The 19,304-nt window shown below is 50.5% G+C and overlaps 2 protein-coding genes and 1 pseudogene across 3 annotated transcripts in view; 1 reads left to right on the forward strand and 2 right to left on the reverse strand.

Moving 5' to 3' along the window:
* Positions 1-4,698, reverse strand: part of Jagn1 (jagunal homolog 1) — a 7,620-nt gene extending 2,922 nt beyond the window's left edge. Inside the window, exon 1 of the mRNA XM_013010579.1 lies at positions 4,614-4,698. The gene's annotated coding sequence lies outside the window, so the exon portion shown is untranslated. The remainder of the gene's footprint in view (positions 1-4,613) is intronic.
* On the forward strand, positions 3,622-11,605 carry Cidec (cell death-inducing DFFA-like effector c). Of its 2 annotated transcripts, none has more exons than XM_013010577.1 (6): positions 3,622-3,704; positions 5,060-5,137; positions 6,372-6,531; positions 9,700-9,858; positions 9,937-10,127; positions 11,048-11,605. In XM_013010577.1, exons 1-6 carry the CDS (start codon positions 3,682-3,684, stop codon positions 11,208-11,210), a joined length of 774 nt encoding a protein of 257 aa, XP_012866031.1. In that variant the 5' UTR covers positions 3,622-3,681; the 3' UTR covers positions 11,211-11,605. The 2 variants fall into 2 exon arrangements, with proteins under 2 accessions (XP_012866031.1, XP_012866032.1); XM_013010578.1 differs by lacking the exon at positions 3,622-3,704 and adding an exon at positions 4,812-4,871.
* A 3,912-nt stretch (positions 11,606-15,517) lies between these two features.
* Positions 15,518-19,304, reverse strand: part of LOC105981406 — a 4,384-nt pseudogene continuing 597 nt past the window's right edge.

Below are 19,304 nucleotides of genomic sequence, written 5' to 3' on the forward strand. Positions count from 1 at the left end.
GGTCTCTCTGTCTCTGGAGGACCGACTCGTTGGTCACTGCCCCGCGCGTGCGCCCTCGCTCTCGCGGCCCCGCCCAGTCCCCCTGGCGAGGTGCGTGCCGAGCCCCGAGCCCACCGTCGGCGTCTTTTGCTGCCAAAGGCTCGACGCACACTGATCCTTTCCGAAGCTTCGTTATTGGCTTAAGACGCTTCTGCCAGCAAGGAGTTGGTGGCTCACGCCTGTAATCCTAAATACCCAAGAGGCTGAGATCCGATGATGGCGGTTCGAAGCCAGCCCCGACAGGAAAGTCCCAGAGCCTCTTACCTCCAGTGACCCACCAGAAAGCCGGAAGTGGCGCTGTGGCTCAAGTGGTAGAGCGCTCGCTTTGACCACAATAGCTCAGGGACAGTGCTCTGGCCCTGAGTTCAAGCCCCAGGACTGACAAAATACAACAACAACAACACACCTTCTGTCCACACTTCCCAGACCAGGAAATTGAGACCTAGAAGTGTTTGTGACTTTCGTGCTCCCACACATTGAACAGTTCCTGAATCCAGCAGCGAAGAGAAAGCATGAACCTCACAGTAAGGAAACCTGGCGCATGCTCGTCCAGACAAGTGACCAAAGTTACCTAAACCAATACTATGCCACACTGACACCTTGATACCTCGTGGTACACTGAGTTCAAATCCCAGTACTGCAACCCAGCTTTGCATCTGTGAAATCCCTGAACAAACACCCCAAAACCCTATACCCAAACTCAGGAACCCTGCAAGACAACTGGACTGGGCTCTTTGGAAATGTTAAGGCCATGAAAGAAAAAAAAATCCAAATAATACTATCTGTAAAGGAAAGAAGTAGAACGGTGGGGTGGAGCGCAGAGTCTGCTTGGGATGATGAAAGAGATCCAGAAGTGGATGGTGGTTTAAACTGTTAGAAGAACTGAAAACTTCAGCTTGACTGCTGCATTCCAAGTTACTTGGGAGCTGGGAAGGTGGCTCGGTGGCAGAGTGCTTGCCTAGCTGGGTTCCATTCCTCAATACCACATACACAGAAAAAGCTGGAAGTGGTGCTGTGGCTCAAGTGGTAGATTGCTAGCCTTGAGCAAAAAAAAGACGCTTAGGGACAGTGTCCAGGCCCCAGGCCTGGCAAAAGAAAAAAAAAGTTACTTGGGAGGCTGATCCCAAACTCCTAGGTCTAAGTAATATTCCTGTCCCAGCCTCAGGTTGGGACTACAGTATGTACCACTGCATCTGACTTACATTTATTATGTGCTGGGGCTAGGGTTTGAGCTCAGGGCCTGGGTGATAGCCCTAACCTTTTGTACTCAAAGCTAGAGCTCTATCACTTGAGCCACAATGCCACATCTGGCCTTTTGGTGGCTAATTGGAGAGTCTCAGGGACTCTTCTTCCTGTGCTACCTTTGACCCATAATCCTCAGATTTCGACCTCCTTCGTAGTTAGGATTACAGGCATGACCCACTGGTGCCTGGTAATCCCTTAGTTTTTCTGCTTAAGGAAGTTGTTCTACCTCTTAAACCACAACTCCACATCTAGGTTTTTTTTCTGGTTAATTGAAGAGTCTCCTAGACTCTTCTGCCAGGATTAGTTTTGAGCCATAATCCTCAGATTTCAGTCTTCTGAGTAGCCAGGATTACAGGCGTGAGCCAAAGGTACCTGGCTTCACGTTTTTGGTGCCTACCTTCTGCGCTGCACTTTGTCCACCAGCGCTGGCCTGTTCTGAGTCATCCCCTGGCCTCTTTATCATGGCGCAGCCTGTAAATACAGAATGTTCAATACATGCTGAAGCCTGAATGGCCCGAGGACGGGTGACCCTTTCCCCAGTGCTTCTTCCCTGAAGTGTTCTGCTGCGCTTTCCTCCTGGCTCCTGGTCAGCCTGAAGGATAAGCTACTTAGGTTCCTGTTGCTTCAGCCTGCTGGTTCCTTTCTCAAACACTATGCACTGGGGCTTTGCTTTGCTTGAATGGTACCTCTAAGACTTCAAACCTGTCTCAGCTAAATCCAAGCCAGTTCTCGCCGCAGGCATTTGCTATAATATCACCTTGTTTTGTTTTTAATTTTTATTTGCCTGTGGAGGGGCTTGCTGTCTTTTAAAGGCTTAGCACTCTTACTACTTGAGCCACACCACCACATCTAGCTTTTCCTGAGTAGATAATTGGAGATAAGGATCTCACAGACTTTCCTGCTCCAGCTGGCTTCAAATGGCCATCCTCAGATCTCAGCCTCCTTAGTGGTTACAATTACAGGTGTGAGCCACCAACGCCCAGCTAAGATATAATTTATATAACACACAATTCACCTAACTAACCAAGTGCTAGTGGTACACACCTGTAATCCTAGCTACTGAAGACTGAGATCTAAGCCAGTTTAGGCAGGAAAGGCTCTTATCTCCAGTTAATCACCAGAAAAATTGGAAGTGGTGCTATGTCAAAATGGTAGAGCACTAATCTTGAGGGAAGACCCTCAGGGACAGTGCTCAGGTCTTGAGTTCAAGCTCTATGACTGATATATAATATAAAAATAAAAATTACCAGGGCTGGGAAGGTGGCTCAGTGGTAGAGCGCTTGCCTTGCATGCCTGAGGCCCTGGGTTCGATTCCTCAGCACCACATAAGCAAAAAAAAAAAAAAAAAAAGCCGGAAGAGGTGCTGTAGCTCAAGTGGTAGAGCACTAGCTTTGAGCTGAAGAGCTGAGGAACAGCACCCAGGCCCAGAGTTCAGGCCCCACGACCAACAAAAATAAATAAATAAAAAAAAGATTATGTGACTTACCAAAATAGATATATGGATGTAAGTTTTCATTTCTCTTAAGGATGTGTGTGTTAATTTCTGCTATTATTCATTGAATATATAATCAATAATACAATCTCCTCTATTGTATGTGAGTTGGAAAGACTTTACTTTGATTGTCACTAATTCTCACTATAACTGCTTAGAAAACAAGTCAGAGCCAGGCCCTAATGGCTCTCGCCTGTAATCCTAGCTACATAGAAAGCTGAGACCTGAGGATCAAGGTTCGAAGCCAGCATGGGAAGGAAAGTTCAAGAGACTCTTATCTCCAATTAACCACCAAAGAGCTGGAAGTAGAGCTGTGGCTTAAATAGTATATAGAATGTTAGCTTCAAGTGAAAAAGCTCAGGGACAGCTCCCAGGCCCTGAGTTCAAGCCCTAAGACTAGCATACCACATTTACACACAGACACAGACAGGCAGACAGACAGACAGACAGACAGACACACACACACACACACACACACACAATAAATAACAATAACAACAGAAAAAAACAAAAAACAACCCAGGAATGGTACAAATGAGAGAAGCTAGGGTTCCCAGAAGTAAAGCAACTCAGATCAGCGCCAGTGGCCAGTCTGGGGTGGAGTGGGGCTGGGAGCAGGGCCCACACGTTGCTTTCTGTGCCCTCTTGCCTGATATCCTGGTGGGCTGTGCCCCTTTGCCAAGCTGTGGAAATATGCCTTCTTCCCTCCTTTCAGGCCTTTCCGGAAGGCAGGCTGGCCTGCAACCCTCAGGGGAGCCCCTGGACATCTGCTCTTTTCCCTAGCTGGGGCTGAAGGCCAGGGGAGTGGCTTCACGGGAGCTGGAATATAATGGCAGGAGGGCGGCCAGGGCTGGCGCTGGCTCTGCGCTTGAGGAGGAGGCTGTGAGGGGGAGGTGAGGCGTTGGATGCCTTTGGTCCTAGAGAGCAGGTATGGCGATGCTCCATAGCATTGTGTCAGGGATGAAGAATGAGTGAACCTGGAGTAAGTGGAGGGCGAAGAGGGGAAGAGGGCCTTCTGCCTCTGTGGGGGCCGCCTGGGGGAACCCCAAGTTGTGAGGAGGAGAGCAGTGATTTTGCCTGACTAGCCAGGGGCTTCTGTTCCCTGCTCCCTGCTTTGTTGCGCTCCCCATGCTAGGGCAGAGAAGAGGAAGAGCCGCAGCTGAAACCCGGGCCAGGCCGGTGGCTAGCAAGGCAGGATGGCGCGCTCATTCTGAACATCCTCTAAAAGGCTTTCCAAGGAATCAGAAGCTGTGAAACTGGGCTTGGGGACAGCAGACTTTGAGCTCTGAGTCAGAGCAAGGCGTTGCAGGTGGAGGCAGCTGGCCGTGCGGAGGTTTGACAGCTGTGTGATTTAGGGGAAAAAAATAGTAGCAGGTGAGAGCTAGGGTTTCCTGCCAGGCCCATACTGTCCAGTGTGAATGCTGGAAGTCAAAAGCCACCATGGTTATTCATGTGTGTGTGTGTGCACGCGCACACGTGCACACACATGCACGCACATGCACATGTGTACTGGGACTTGTACTCAGAGCCTAGGCCCGGCCCTTTAGCTTTTCCTATAAAGGCTGGCACTCTACCACTTGAGCCACAGCTCCACTTTTGGCTTTTTGGTAGTTAATTAGAGATAAGAGTCTTACAGCTTTTTCTGTCAGATCTCAGCTTCCTGAGTAGCTAGGATTAGAGGCGTGAGTCACCTGCACCTGGCCACTGTGGCTATTTAAATTAGTTCAAATTCGAGAAATATCACCAAGCCAGCTTCTTAGTGCTATTTATTAGCCACCGTTTACAGGCTCAATAGCCACACGCAGTTGATAGCATCTGGTTTGGGGGGAGCACAAACCTGCAATACTTCGGTCATCACAGAAGGTTCTCTGGGCCAGTAGGAAGTCTCAGGGGGCTTGATTGCTCAAGGAGCCATGGCAGAGCGCAGGTGAAGGCTCAGAAGTCTAGGTGGCCATGGTAACTCCAGAATGACAAGGGGCGTGGCTCACTGCCAGCCAGTGCAAAGTGGACTCTGCCCCTGGGGACGGGGCGAGGCCTCAGCTGGACTTAGACGTCCGGCTCAGTGTGACCAGTGCCAGCGTCAGAGAGACATGGAGTGAGTGCAGCGGAGCGTGAGCTGGGGGGGGTGTCCAGCTCACTCATAGTTGCATTGGGGTGGGGGCAGCAGAGAAGGGCTGGGGAGCTGTGGGTCATTTCAGAAGAGAGACCAAGTCAGGAGCTTGCTAGATGGCAAAACAGTGCCTCCTATCCCACCCTAACCAGCTCCTTTGGCCTCCCTCCCAGGTCCAATGCGGTCCAGCTGAAAAGGATGGAATACGCCATGAAGTCCCTGAGCCTTCTGTACCCCAAGTCCTTATGCAGGTGAGGAAGCCAAGGGCAGAAGGGAAGGGGATGCTCTGAGCAGGCGCTTAGACCACCTTACCCCTTGGGACTCTGACTCAGGAGGTCTGGAGTAGAGCCTAAGCCTGTAATCCTGACCCGACCCGTCCCGCAGGAAGTGCACACTGCCCCTCTCCCCCCCCCCCCATGCCGGACGGGGTAGGTGGGCTCTGTGCTGGCTGCTTTCAGTCCTGATCTCATGGGAGACAAGAATTATTGGCCCACATTAATAGACAGGGAAGCCGAGGCACCGAGCGGAGCACCCAGTCTCTCTTTCTCCCTCTTTCTCTCTCTTCTTCCTCCCTCCTCCCCCCCACCCAGAGATTTTCATGGAAGCCAGTCACCGCTGGCTCACACCTGTAATCCCTGTAATCCTAGCTGCTTATGAGACTGACCTGAGGATCGAGGTTCAAAGCTAGGCAAGAAAGACTATGAGACTCTTATATCCAATTAACCACCAAAAAAGCCAGAAGTAGAGCTATGGCTCAAGAGGTAGAGCTCTAACCTTGACTACAAAAGTTCAGGGACAGGGCTCAGGCCCTGAGTTCAAGCACACTCTCTTTCTCTCTCTCTCTCTCTCTCTCACACACACACACACACACACACACACACACAGTCTCATGGACTTTCCTGCCTGGACTGGCTTTGAACCATGATCCTCAGATCTCAGCCTCTAGAGTAGCTAGGGTTATAGGTGTGAGCCAGTGGTGAGATAAGACTAAGAGAGGAAGTGGGGATGGGGGGATGGGTGGGCCTCATCACCTTGCTCATGGTGTTAGACATATAGCTCCCTCCCACCAAGCCCTACCCAGACCTACGGAATGAGAATCTGCCTCGGCAGGTGACTCGAATGCCATCACAGGCCAGTGGAAGTGTTCTGGGCGGCTCTGAGTCAGCGGCCCAGAGCTGAGGAGATGCAGGATAAAGCCAGCTGGGGGCTGGGAAGGTGGCTCAGTGGTAGAGTGCTTGCCTAGCATGCATGAAGCCCTAGGTTTGATTCCTCAGTACCACATAAGCAGAAAAAGCCAGAAGTGGCACTGTGGCTCAAGGGGTAGAGTGCTTGCCTTGAGCCAAAGAATCTGTGCCCAGGCCCTGAGTTCAAGCCCCAGGACTGGCAAAAAAAAAAAAAAAAAAAGCCAGCCTGGTGTGTGAGGGGCACTGTTACCCACCGCAGCCGCAGCCGCAGCGAGCTCATCAGACGTTCCAAACTCCCCAGGCACGTGGCCGTGAGCACCGCGGTGGTGACCCAGCAGTTGCTGTCAGAACCCAGCCAGGAAGCCCGGAGGGCCCCGGCCCGGCCCTGCAGAGTGAGCTCCGCAGATCGGAAAGTGCGCAAAGGCCTCATGGCCCGCAGCTTGGAGGATCTCCTCCGCAAGGTGAGCCTCAGCTGGAGCGGGCCCTGCGGCTGCGTCCATCTTCCAGGCTCTGTGTGCCCTGGGATTCTGCAAGGAAGCAGGGTCAGGCCTTAAATGGTGAAAGGTTCCCCTGCAGTGCCAGCCCCAACGCAGCCGGAGTGCTTGGACCACTGTCTGATAGAAGGGCCAGGTCTGCGAGGTGACGGGCGGGCAGCTGGCTGATCTGTCAGGTATCTGGAACGGAAGAGGAAGTCGAGGACCACCGTGGCATCTGTATGAGACTGAGGTTGCCGCAGACTTCACCAGTGAGACAGCTTTCCACTCAGCATCGGGGGAAATCCAGCTGGTAGATGCAGGCTGCCTTTAGAGAGAAAAGGAGAGACACAAAATTTGATGGCTGATGGGCACTATACTTCTTTTGGTGGTGATGAAAATGTGGTGAAATTAGATAGTGGTTGCACAACATTTTTTGGGGGGGAGGGGGTGATCCTTAGCTGAAGGTTAGCACCTTACCACTTGAGCCACAGCACCACTTCTGGCTTTTTCTGTGGTTAATTGGTGATAAAAGTCTCATGGACTTTCCTGCCAGGGCTGGCTTCAAACTACGATCCTTAGATCTCAGCCTCCTGAGCAGCTAGGATTACAGGCATGAGCCACTGGCAACTGCACAACTTTTTTTTTTGTCAGTCCTGGGTCTTGAACTCTGGGCCTGGGCACTATCTCTGAGCTCTTCATCTCAAGGCAAGTGCTTTACCACTTGAATCACAGCACCAGTTCCTGTTTTCTGGTGGTTAATTGGAGATAAGAGTCTCATGGACTTTCCTGTCCAGGCTAGCTTTGAACCGTGATCCTCTGATCTCAGCCTTCTGAATAGCTAGGATTACAGGTGTGAGCCACTGGTGCCCCACCTGCACAACTTTTTTTATGTGAGTGTGTGCCAGTACTGGGGCTTGAACCCAGGCTACACACTTTCACTTAGCTTCTTTTCCTTCCTTCCTTCCTTCCTTCCTTCCTTCCTTCCTTCCTTCCTTCCTTTCTTCCTTCTTTCCTTGCTTCCTTGCTTCCTTTTATTTTTCTCTCTCCTTTCTTCCTCTCTCTCTTGCTCCCTTCCTTTCTCCCTTGTTTCCTCTCCCTCCTCTTTCTTGTAGTGGGACTTAAACTCAACCTGGACCTCCAGTTTTGAGGTGGTTAATTAGAAATAAGTCTTAGGCCTGGAAGGTGGCTCAGTGGTAGAGTGCTTGCCTTGCATGAATGAGGCCCTGGGTTCAATTCCTCAGCACCACATAAGCAGAAATAATCCTGAAGTGGCACTATGGCTCCAGTGGTAGAGCCCTCGCCTTGAGCTGAAGAGCTGAGGGACAGCGCCCAGGCCCAGAGTTCAGGCCCCATGACTGACAAAATAAAGATAAAAAAAAGGGTCTCATGGGTTTTCTCATCCCTGCCTAGGATGGCTTTGAACTGAAATCCTCAGATCTCAGGCTTGAACTGCTGGCACCCAGATTAGCTTTATTTCTGCTCAAGGCTGTTGTTGTAACCCTTGAACCACACCTCTACTTGGTTGGGTTTGTTTTTGTTTTTGTGTTTTGCTGGTTAGTTGAAAATAAGAGTCTCTCAGACATGTCTGCCTGGGCTGGCTTTGAACTGAGATCTGAAGATATCAGTCTCTTGAGTAGTTAATTGGCATTTAGCTTGCACAGCTCTTTGAATATACTTTTTTTTTGTCGGTCATGGGGCTTGAACTCTGGGCCTGGGCGCTGTCCCTCAGCTCTTCAGCTCAAGGCGAGCGCTCTACCACTTGAGCTACAGTGCCACTTCCGGTTTTCTAGTGGTTTATTGGAGATAGGAGTCTCACGGTCTCTCCTGCCCAGGCTGGCTTTGAACTGCGATCCTCAGATCTCAGCCTCCTGAGTAGCTAGGATTACAGGCGTGAGCCACCAGCACCCGGCTGAAAAATTTTTTAAAAGCATTGAATTATATACTTAAAACTCGTGAATTTATGGCATGTTATTTACCTCAATAGCTTTTTTTATTTTTATTTTTTTGGTTGTGGGGCTTGAACTCTGGGTCTGGGCGCTGTCTCTCAGCTCTTCAGCTCAAGGCTAGCGTTCTACCACTCGAGCCACAGCACCACTTCCAGCTTTTTCTGTTTATGTGGTGCTGAGCAATCGAACCCAGGGCCTCATGCATGTGAGGCAAGCACTCTACCACTGAGCCACCTCCCAATCCCTTAACAGATTCTTTTTGGTCAGTCATGGGGCTTGAACTTAGGGCCTAGGTGCTGTCCCTGAGCCTTTTTTGGCTCAAGGTTAGTGCTCTACCACTTGAGTCATAGTACCACTTTGCTTTTGGTGTTAATTGGAGATAAGACTCTTATGAAGCCCAGCACATGTGGCTCACATTTGTAATCCTAGTTACTCAGGAGGCTGAGATCAGAGGCTTGCACGGTGAAACCCTCCTAGGCAGAAAAGTCTCCATGAGACTCTTATCTTCAATTAACCACTCAAAAACCAGAAGTGGTGCTATGGCTCAAGTGGTAGGGAACTAGCCTTGAGCACAAAGAGGCTCAAGGACAGTGCTCAGGCCCTGAAGTGCAAGCTCCACCACTGACCAAAAAAAAAAAAGTCTCATGGACTTTACTGCCTGGGCTGTCTTCCAACCATGATCCTCAGATCTCAGCCTCCTGAGTAGCTAAGATTACAGGCTTGAGTCACTGGTGCCCAACTTCTCAAATTTTTTTTTTGGGGGGAGGGGCTTGAACTCAAGCCTGGGTGCTGTTCCTGAGCTTTTTTGTTCAAGGCTAGTACTACCAGTTTGAGCCACAGCACCACCTCCAGTATTCTGGTGGCTAATTGGAGATAAGAGTCTCAAGACTTTCTTGCCTGTGCTGGCTTTGAACAGAGATCCTCAGATCTCAGCCTCCTGAGTAGCTAGGATTACAGGTGTGAGTCCTCAGCACTCAATTAATTTAAAAGCTGCACATGACTGTTGGATTATTAGCAGGCTTTCTAGGTACTAAGAGCCAACCCGAGAAGGGTGGGTAGGGTCCCACAGTAAACAGCTGGGGCCAGTGCCATCTCTGGGTTCCGGTGCTTTTGATCTTCCCCCGGCAGCAGAAGTGATAGCAGGTCCCCCATAAGAGCTCTGTGGTCCTCTGGGGATGGCCAGACCCTCACTACTCCGATTCCTCAGGTCCGGGATGTCTTCAAGCTGAAAGGCAAATCCTTCACCTTGGTGCTGGAGGAAGATGGCACCATTGTGGAGACAGAAGAGTATTTCCAGGCCCTGGCAGGAGACACAGTGTTCATGATCCTCCAAAAGGGGCAGAAATGGCAGCCCCAGGCAGAGCAGGTGAGATCCTTTCTGTGCAGGGGGAGGCTCGGAGCTTGGACATCACGGAGGGCTGTTAACCACTCGTTTGTCTGGTAGCAGGGGACTAGGTACCAACTGGCCCGCTCTCAGGAGCCTGACAAGAAGATTGATGTGGCCCGTGTAACCTTTGACCTGTATAAGCTGAATCCACAGGACTTCATTGGCTGCCTGAATGTGAAGGCAACTCTCTATAACACCTACTCCTTGTCCTATGATCTCCACTGCTACAAGGCCAAGCGGATTGTGAAGTTAGTAGCTTGGGATGAGCTGGGTGGGGTGGGGGTAGGGTGGGGTAGAAGGCAAAGGCAGAGTCTCTGTTGGTTCACTTGGAGCGGACACTGTTTGGGACAGAGTGTCATGAAGGAAAGGCCATGTTATGTAAATTACTTTGGTTGGCCTGAAGGAGGACATAAAAGACTTGGTAGGTACTGCTTGATGAGTTATGCCTGTAATCCTAGCTACTCAGGAGGCTGAGATTCAGTTCAAAGCCAGCCTGGGCAGGAAAGTCCACGAGATTCTTACCTCCAATTAACCAGCAAAATGCTAGACGTAGAACTATGGCTCAAGTGGTAGAGTGCCAGCCTTGAGCACGAGGCCTTTGAATTCAAGCCTTGGTATTGGCACCTAAAAACAAGAACAACAAAAACCTTATGAGGCCATCTTTTTTTTGGTCAGTCCTGGGGCTTGAACTCAGGACCTGAGCACTGTCCCTGAGCTTTTTTGCTCAAGTCTAGTGCTCTATTATAGCTATACTGGGTTTTTTGTTGTTGTTCTTTTGCTTTTGGTGGTTAGAGATAATTCTCACAGACTTTCCTGCCCAGGCTGGCATTGGACCTCCATCCACAGATCTCAGCTTCTTGAGTTTCCAGGATTACAGGCGTGAGCCACTGGCACTAAGAGAAGCTGGGGCTATCTTGGTGAAGACAGCCATCTTAGTCAAGTTGGCTGTGGATGTAGTCCTAGCGGCTGGGGGAAGCCAGCCCCTGCTCTGCCTGTGCATTGCTCTAAAATAAGGGAGTATTTTAGTTGTCCCATCTCTGTGGTATTCAGACTATCACTAAGCTGATGTGACCCCAATTCCTATAGGTTGGCATGGCACTGTGAAGGCATTTGGAGGGGCACAAGGGTTATTTGCCATCTTTCTGACCCGTGTCGTGGTTTCTCCCAGGGAAATGCTTCGCTGGGTGCTCTTCAGCATGCAGACCACAGGCCACCTGCTGCTGGGCACCTCTACTTACATGCAACAGTTCCTGGATGCCACGGAAGAGGCCCAGCCCGCCAAGGCCAAGGCGCCCTCCCTTGTCCCTGCCTGTCTGAAGATACTGCAATGAAGGCCCGACCCCTTGGAGGCCTGCCCCAGCCAAAGGCTAAGCCAGAACCCTGTGCTCGACTGGTCGCACCCACAAGCCTGGCAGCTAAACAGCTTACCTCCCCCACCCCCCCACCCCTCTCTGCACAGGACGGTGGAGGCAGAAGGCAGGTCTGGAACTTGGGCTGGCTGACTGCTGAAACTCCAGTTCGGAGCCTGACCCAGCTCCTTCCTCCCTGCCTCAGGTCATTTAGCTGATGAAGGAGGGTCACAGGCACGCTATGATGATGTCAGGTTCACATGCAGCGCTTTCATTCCACTCTCTCCTTCTTGCTCTCTGCCCAGAATGCTCAAATGACTTGTTGAGCCACTAATGTACGGTACTGCAGAGTTTGCAATAAATTATTTATGCTGATACATCTCTTGTATTTTTTTTCTTTCTATCCTGAGCCACTTCTAGTTTTCTGGTGATTAACTGGAGATAAGAATCTCTCACACTTTCCTGCCCAGACTACCTCTGAACTGCGATCCTCAGATCTCAGCCTTCACAGTAGCTAGGATGACAGGCGTGAGCCACCAGCGCCCACTTCTGAGGGGAGGGCTAAGGGAGGAAGAGAGGAATCTGTTCTCAAACCATTTGCTATTATAGGAAATAGTGCTTTTCTACAGAGAGTCCAAGTTAATTTTAGAAGTCTGCTGGAAAATAGAAAAAACTTGTCTGTTGAATTTGAGACCTGTGCAAGGGATAATCAACACAAGTGCCAATTCCACATGAAACTTGCCTATCAGGTGGATGAATTCACTTTTCTTTTCTGTGTGTGTGTGTGTGTGTATGTGAGTCGTGGGGCTTGAACTCTGGGCCTGGGCGCTGTCCCTTGGCTTTTCAGCTCAAGGTTAGCACTCTACCACTTGAGCCATAGCACCTACAGTTTTCTGGTGGTTTATTGGAGATAAGTCTCACAGACATTCCTGTCAGGGCTGGTTTTGAACCGTGATCCTCAGATCTCAGCCTCCTGAGTAGCTAGAATACAGGCGTGAGCCACTGGCACCTGGCTGAAATCATTTTTCGAATTCTTCAGTGTTATTTTTTTTTTTTGAAGGAAAGGAGAGGCCTTGAACTCAGGGCCTGGGCACTATCCCTGAGCTTTTTTGCTCAAGGTTAGTGCTCTGCCACTTGAACTACAGCTGAACTTCCGGCTTTTTGGAAATAGGCTATTGGAAATCGTCTCACAAACTTTCCTGCCTATGCTGACTTGAAGTGTGATCCTCAAATCTCAGCCTCCGGAGTAGCTAGGATTATTGGCATAAGCCACTAGCACCTGGTTCATTCCTGAGCTTTTGTCCCTAACCCAAGTGCTCTACCACTTGAGCCACAGCTCTACTTCCAGCTTTTTGGTGAGTAGAGACAGTCATACAGACTTTTCTGCACCAGTTTACTTTAAACCAGGATCCACAGATCTCAGCCTTGAAGTAGTTAGGATTACAAATGTGTCACCAGTACCCAGCTTCAGTGTCAAAACTTGCAATAACACAATTTGTAATATTTTGGTGGGAAAACACCAGTCAAGTTACAAGACCATTAACCAATGCCCAACATTAGCTTGCTAGACTGCCTAGCTTTCATGCTCCAGACCTCTGGACCTCAAGACTGCTAAGTGAGCTATTAGCAGCAGTGGGGCACTGGCCTAGCACTCCTCAAAGTGAGCTCCAAAGAGGATTAGTATCTCTTCAGTGCAGCAACAGCCAGCTCACATAAACCAAACACGGAAGGCTGGCCTTGTAGGTGGCTATGCTTTGGTCTGCAATCCTCAATTTCAAAACTTGTATTACTTCATAACTCCTACTATAAAACCTATTTGGACTGTGTTAATGCTGAAACAAAGGGCTGGGTTGCCCAAGCTGGAAAGCTACTGCCTGCAGCCAATGAGGCAAGAGCAGCCAAGACCAGCTGAGGAGCACTTGCCACAGCTCCACTTCAAACTCAGCTTTTTGCTCAGTTTCAGACTTTCTTGCTGAGGCTGGGCTATCTGGAACCTCCATTCCCAGATCTCAAGCCTCCTGAATAACTTAGCATTACAAGCCTGAGCCACTGGCACCCCAGCTGAAAACACCTTCTATTCTGGGCTGTTCTGCACTTACAGTTGTTGCTGGAGACTGGCTCGGAGCCAGGCTGGCTCCAAGGAAGCAGGCTGCCTGGCCAGAGGGCATGATGTTTGCATTATTTCTGTTCTATCCCTGCTGAAGCTGTGGCCTAGCAGCTCCTGAGACGGAGGTGAGGCAAGCTGGTTCTGTCCTCAGGGCCCCTCTGCCTAAGGCCCGGAGATTCCCTAATGCGTCTGACTGACCACGGCCGGCTGGGACGGGCCCCGTCAGCCCAGGGGAGTGAGAAGTCATCCGGGATGGACAGAGGGAAGTGTTGCCATTTAGTAGGGAGGGAACTGCCCAAGAACAAAGGAGGCAGAGCCCCAGGAGGACCAGTAGCTGGCCCAAATCGGAAAATGGCCTCTCCTGGGGCCAGAACTGCCGAGAGGAGTGTGCTGTAGTTAGGGGGCCTTAGTGTCTTCTCAGGCTGGTAATGAGGTGAACAGGAGGCCTCAGGATTCTAAAATACTAAGGGACTTAGGACAAAACAGTCCTACACTCAAGATGGGAGTCTCAACCCCTGGCAGGGCTGGGGTGGGGTTTATTAGCAGAGCGCTTGCTTGCCTAGCACGCTCAGGCCTTGAGTCATAACTCTAGTACCGCCCCTCATAAAAAGAAAACACTTGCATTTTTGTTAAAAATTTCACCATCCTCCCGTTTTTGTGCATTTAAATAATATTTGAATCTATGGTTCCTTTTCTTTGCAGAAGGGGGGATTGACTCTAAATCATTATGTTAATACTAGGCAAGAACTCTACCATTAAGATCTATATCCTGGGGCTGGGAAGGTGGCTCAGTGGTAGTGTTTGCCTTGCATATATGAGGCCTGGGGTTTGATTCCTCAGCACCACCTAAGCAGAAAAAGCCAGAGTGGCACTGTGGCTCAAGTGGTAGAGTGCTAGCTTTGGGCTTAAGAGCTGAGGGACAGCGCGTAGGCCCAGAGTTCAAGCCCCATGACTGAGGGGTGGGGTGGAATATATATCCCTAGCGGGACGCCAATGGCTCACGCCTGTAATCCTAACTATACAAAGGCAAGATCTGAGGATCTTGGTTCAAAGCCAGCTGGTTCAAAACTGAAGTGGTGCTGTGGCTCAAAGTGGTAGAGCAGCTGGGAAGGTGGCTCAGTGGTAGAGTGCTTGCCTTGCAATTCCTCAGCACCACATAAAGCAAAAAGAAAAAAGTGGGAAGTGGCGCTGTGGCTCAAGTGGTAGAGCACTAGCCTTGAGCTCAAGAGCTGAGGGACAGCACCCAGGCCCAGAGTTCAGGCCCCATGACCAGACCCCCCCCCCAAAAAAAAAGTGGTAGAGCACTAGCCTTGAGCTGAAGAGCTCAAATCTGCAGTTAAATCCCCAAATCTACAATTAAAAATACACAAGCCAAGGGCCAGTGACTAACCTCTGAATCCTAGCTCCTGGGAGGATGAAAGTGGAAGGATCACAATTTGAGGCCAACCTGATCATGTGCTTAACAGCCCTTCTCCACGAATAGCTGGGCTTGATAGAGTGCACCTGTCCTCTGAGCTAGGATGAGATCTGGGAACAATATGGCTCCAGAAGAGCCTGACAATAAAAGTCTTTTGAGACTCCATCTCAATGCAAAGAAGCTGGGTGTGGTGGTACCTGTCTCTCATCCCAGCTATGGTGAGAAGCAAATATTAGGATCATGGTGCCAGACCCTAACCTCAAAAATAGCGAGCTAAAGGGATGGAGGCATGGCTCAACAGTAGAGTACCTAACTAGCAAGCATGAAATCTTGCGTTTGGACCCCAGTAGTGCCAAAAAAATAAAACAAGTCAAGTCTTCAGTGGCAGTGCCTTCATGTAGTCTTGAGAAGTTGAGGAACAAGTGCGTATCTGTGAAATATATTACTTGTGGAAACTAGCTGGAATTAACACTAGCTTTGAGAAACAAACAGCCCTTTTAAGGCGGGTGTCGGTGGTTCACGCCTGTGATCCTAGCTCTGCAGGAGGCTGAGATCTGAGGATTGTAGTTCAAAAGCAGCCTGGGCAGAAAAGTTCCCGTGAGACTCTTTATCTCCAATAAACTACTAAAAACAAAAAGCGGGAAGTGGCACTGTGGCTCAAGTGGTAGAGTGCTAGCACAAAGAGGCTCAGGGAGAGCATTCAGGCCCAGAGTTCAAGCCGTAGCATGGGAGAGGGGCCAACAAAAAAAGAGCTCTTTTAAAGCATATGACCCACAATTCTTCTCTTGTTCCCCACCATATACACAAATTACATAGAGACTCACAAACCCACTTTTACATAAGCATTACGCATTTGCTGTATTGAAAAGATTTTTAGTTCCAATACTAGCAGTACAGAGTTACAGAGAAAAAAAATATAAAGGCTACAGAGCGTATTTTTAAAACTTATTTGCAGGTATGTTAAATATGGTATGTTATGTATTGGAGGAAAATGGGTACTTTTGTCTTTGAATTTACTACTGACAATTTTCTGTGAATAGTTCTGTGCTAAGCACTGATATGCTAGAAAGAAAGCAACTATTCATCCTGGCTTTTTGCCTTTTGGTAACGTATTTACACACAGGCCTCAATGTTGAGAAGATCGAGGACTCGGTAGAAAAACGTTTTACACCAAGTTTGTACGACAGAAATTTCTCAGCAGTCAAAGTAAAAGAAAACAAAAACATGCAAACCATACTTTTTGAAAACACTAAACTTAAAGCAAGCAGCGAAGCACACAAATGCAGAATGAAAAGAGCCTTTTCCCCTTCAACCAAAAGTAGTTACTTCCTTACTAATTTCACTAGGCGCTGTTCACTTTTCAAACAGGAGACGATTTTTTTTTCTTAAAAAAAAAAAAAACAACACAACAAAACTGTCCCAAGATTTCGCAGCTCTACGGCAGGTTTCAGAAAGTCTTCCACTCGGTGCTTCAGTAGCGCGGGGGTGAGTAGGATGGAGATCTGGACCTCGAGGTGTACCTGCCGTGGGTGTAGTAGGGAGAAGGTGACCGCCTTCTGTACACGGGCTCCCGGTCTTGGGCTCTCCACCCCCCGCCCCTGTACGATCTGCCGTAGTATTCTCTGCCGTAGTATTCTCGATCGTCAGAGCCGCGATCGTAGCCTCGGTCGTAATAATCCCAGCGCCGGTAGCCGCCATAGGTAGGTCTTCCCATGTAAATCCCCGGTGTTGGGGTATGCGGTCTCTTCGTGATGGAGAAATCCACTCTGATCCTCCGCCCGGCGAGCTCCATGCCGTTGGCGCGCTCTTTTGCCTCCTTGGCGTCGTCTACGCTTTCAAAATACACGAAGGCGAACCCTCTGGAACGCCCGGACTGCTGGTCGTACACCACGGACACGTCGGCGATGGCGCCGTACTTGGAGAACACCTCCCTCAGATCCCGCTCGGTGGTGTACAGGCTCAAGCCGAACACGCCCAGGCAGCAGTTGGGGTCGGGGTCCTCCCGATTCCCGCCGTGGCGCCTCTGCGAGGACGGCGAGGGGGAGCGGCTGGGGCTGCGCCGTCTTCCGCGGTCTCGACTGTAGTCCCTGCCGCTGGATCGCTGGCGGGAGCGGGGCGGGGATCGCGACCTGGAGAACCGCCGCCGGGAGCCCCGCGGGCACCGGGGCCGGGACTGGGACCGGGAGCGGGACCTGGCCGGGGAGCGGCCCGCGGCTTTCCGGGGGGCCGGGGCGCTTCCACTTCCGGAAGCCGAGCGGGATTCCCGCTCGTCGTCGTCGAACATCCGCTCTCCGCTGTCGCTCATGACTCCGGCCCGCCCTCGTCGCCGCTCGCCGGGCTTCAAGCCTGCAAAAACATGTCGGCCACAGTGTTTATAACCATCTTCCCCTCGGCCATGGGGACAAGTAACCGTCGGACGGGGGACAGAGGAGAAAAGGTTAATCGCGCTCACGGTTTCAGGCCATCATGGCGGGGAGCGCCCCTCGGAACAGCTACCGTCACGGCCGGACAGGAAGCAGACGAGGCTTAACAGGAAGGACTCAGGACCATATATAGTCCACGAGGCCACACCCACGTGACTCGCCTCCTCCAATCAAACCCCAGCTTCCTTAGTCCCACCACCGCCTGAGTTTATGCAAATTTGGGATCCTGGGCTGGGGGCGTGGCTAATGTGGCAGCCGGCTTCCCCAGAGACCAGGCCCCAGGACTACCACCAAAATGCAAAACAAAACCAATAAAGACTGTGACCCATCCATGGATTAGCCACTTGTTAGATGTGGGTTCTCAGGAGCCAATCCAGTTAGAAAAAGCCTTCTCTGACAACAACAGAAGGATGCTCTGCTGGGCTGAGAATGTGGCTGAGTGGTAGAGTGCTTGCCTAGCACGCATGAAGTCCAGGGTTCAATTCCTCAGTACTACACACAAAGGCCAGAAGTAGCGCTGTGGTTCAAGTGCTAGCCTTGAGCTTCCTGAAGCTCAGGGACAGTGCCCAGGCCCTGAGTTCAAGCCCCAGGACTGGCAAAACAAAAGTAAAGACATCTAAGTATGCTCTCCTAAGCTTTTCAATCCAATTAGGTAGGCAACATTAACCATCACCATTTTTCTGTTGCTATAACCAGGGCTGTGGTAGGCTACTGGCCCTGGATTCCCTCCTGAGCCCTGAGACAGTAAAGAGAAAAACTACAATAAAAAAAAACCTAAAACGGGGCTGGGAAGGTGGCTCAGTGGGAGAGCGCTTGCCTTGCATGCATGAGGCCCTGGGTTTGATTCCTCAGCACCACATAAACAAAAAGAAAAAAGCTGGAAGTGGCGCTGTGGCTCAAGTGGTAGAGCGCTAGCCTTGAGTGAAGAGCTGAGGGACAGCACCCAGGCCCAGAGTTCAGGGCCCAGGACCAGACACCCCCCCCAAAAAAAAATCCTAAAACTTGATCATTTATAAACAATTTATGTCATATTCTAGAGCCTAGAAGAGACAACACCTTTAGCCAAGAGATAACTCCAAGAGGAAAAAGTGAGAATATGTGTGTACATATACTTCACACAGTCTAGTAACTTTTACTCTTTAGTACGTTGAGATTGAGTCACACCAATTTAAAAGATGTATGTTCCCTCCCTCCCCCCATATACTGGCTGGAGGTTGAAATGGAAGGCCTCAGGAGTTCCAACTTTGCCTCCCCCCCCTTTTTTTTGATTGGTTTTGCGGCTTGAACACAGGCCTGTGTGCTGTCCTGAGCACTTTTTGCTCAAGGCTAGCACTCCACCACTTTGAACCACAGCACCACTTCCGGTTTTCTGGTGGTTCACTGGAGATTCTCACAGACTTCCTGCCCTGGCTGGCTTTGAACCACGATCCTCAGATCTCAGCCTCTTGAGTAGGTGGGATTACAGGTATGTGCCACCGGTGGTCGGCTCTTTCGGTTTGTTTTTAGATTAAGGCTTTGGGAATTCTGCCAGGGCTAGCTTCAAATTCCGATCTCCTGCCAGTGGCCGCCCTATTGAGAGGTGCATTTCCTTTAAAGCACCACCTGCTACGGGCCACTCCCATGTTACCAGATGCCGAGGGTTTTGCCCTTTTTTGGGGGGGAATGGGGGGAGAGTGTCCTGGCACTTGAACTCAGGGCCTGGGCTCTCTACCACTTGGGCCTCTTCATTCACTTTCCTGCCTAGGTTGGCTTTGAACTCTATTCTCAGATCTCAGCCTCCAGGGCCCGTAGCTAGGATTATAGGATTACGGTGTGAGCTACTGGCGCTCAGCAGGCTTTGTTTCCTTTCTTTTCTTGCGCCGACCCCTGGGCTACAGTAACTCAGGGCCTGGGTGCTGTTCCCGAACTTCTTTTGCTAAAGGCCGGCCCCCTACCCTTTGAGCCACAGCTCTACTTCCGGCTTTGGGGGCCAGTTTGCTGGAGACAAGCAGTCCCAGCTGAGGGCGAGGGCTGCGGCCCGCCCCACCAGGCCCAAGTTTGCCCTGCACGTGATCTGCACACAGCAGAGCACAGAATCCATTTTGTTCGCCGTCTCGCGTCCGCACCGCTCCGCACCTCTTTGTTGTTGT

This window comes from Dipodomys ordii, unplaced genomic scaffold (assembly GCF_000151885.1).
Source record: "Dipodomys ordii isolate 6190 unplaced genomic scaffold, Dord_2.0 Scaffold12, whole genome shotgun sequence".
In the NCBI taxonomy this organism is placed as follows: Eukaryota; Metazoa; Chordata; class Mammalia; order Rodentia; family Heteromyidae; genus Dipodomys; species Dipodomys ordii.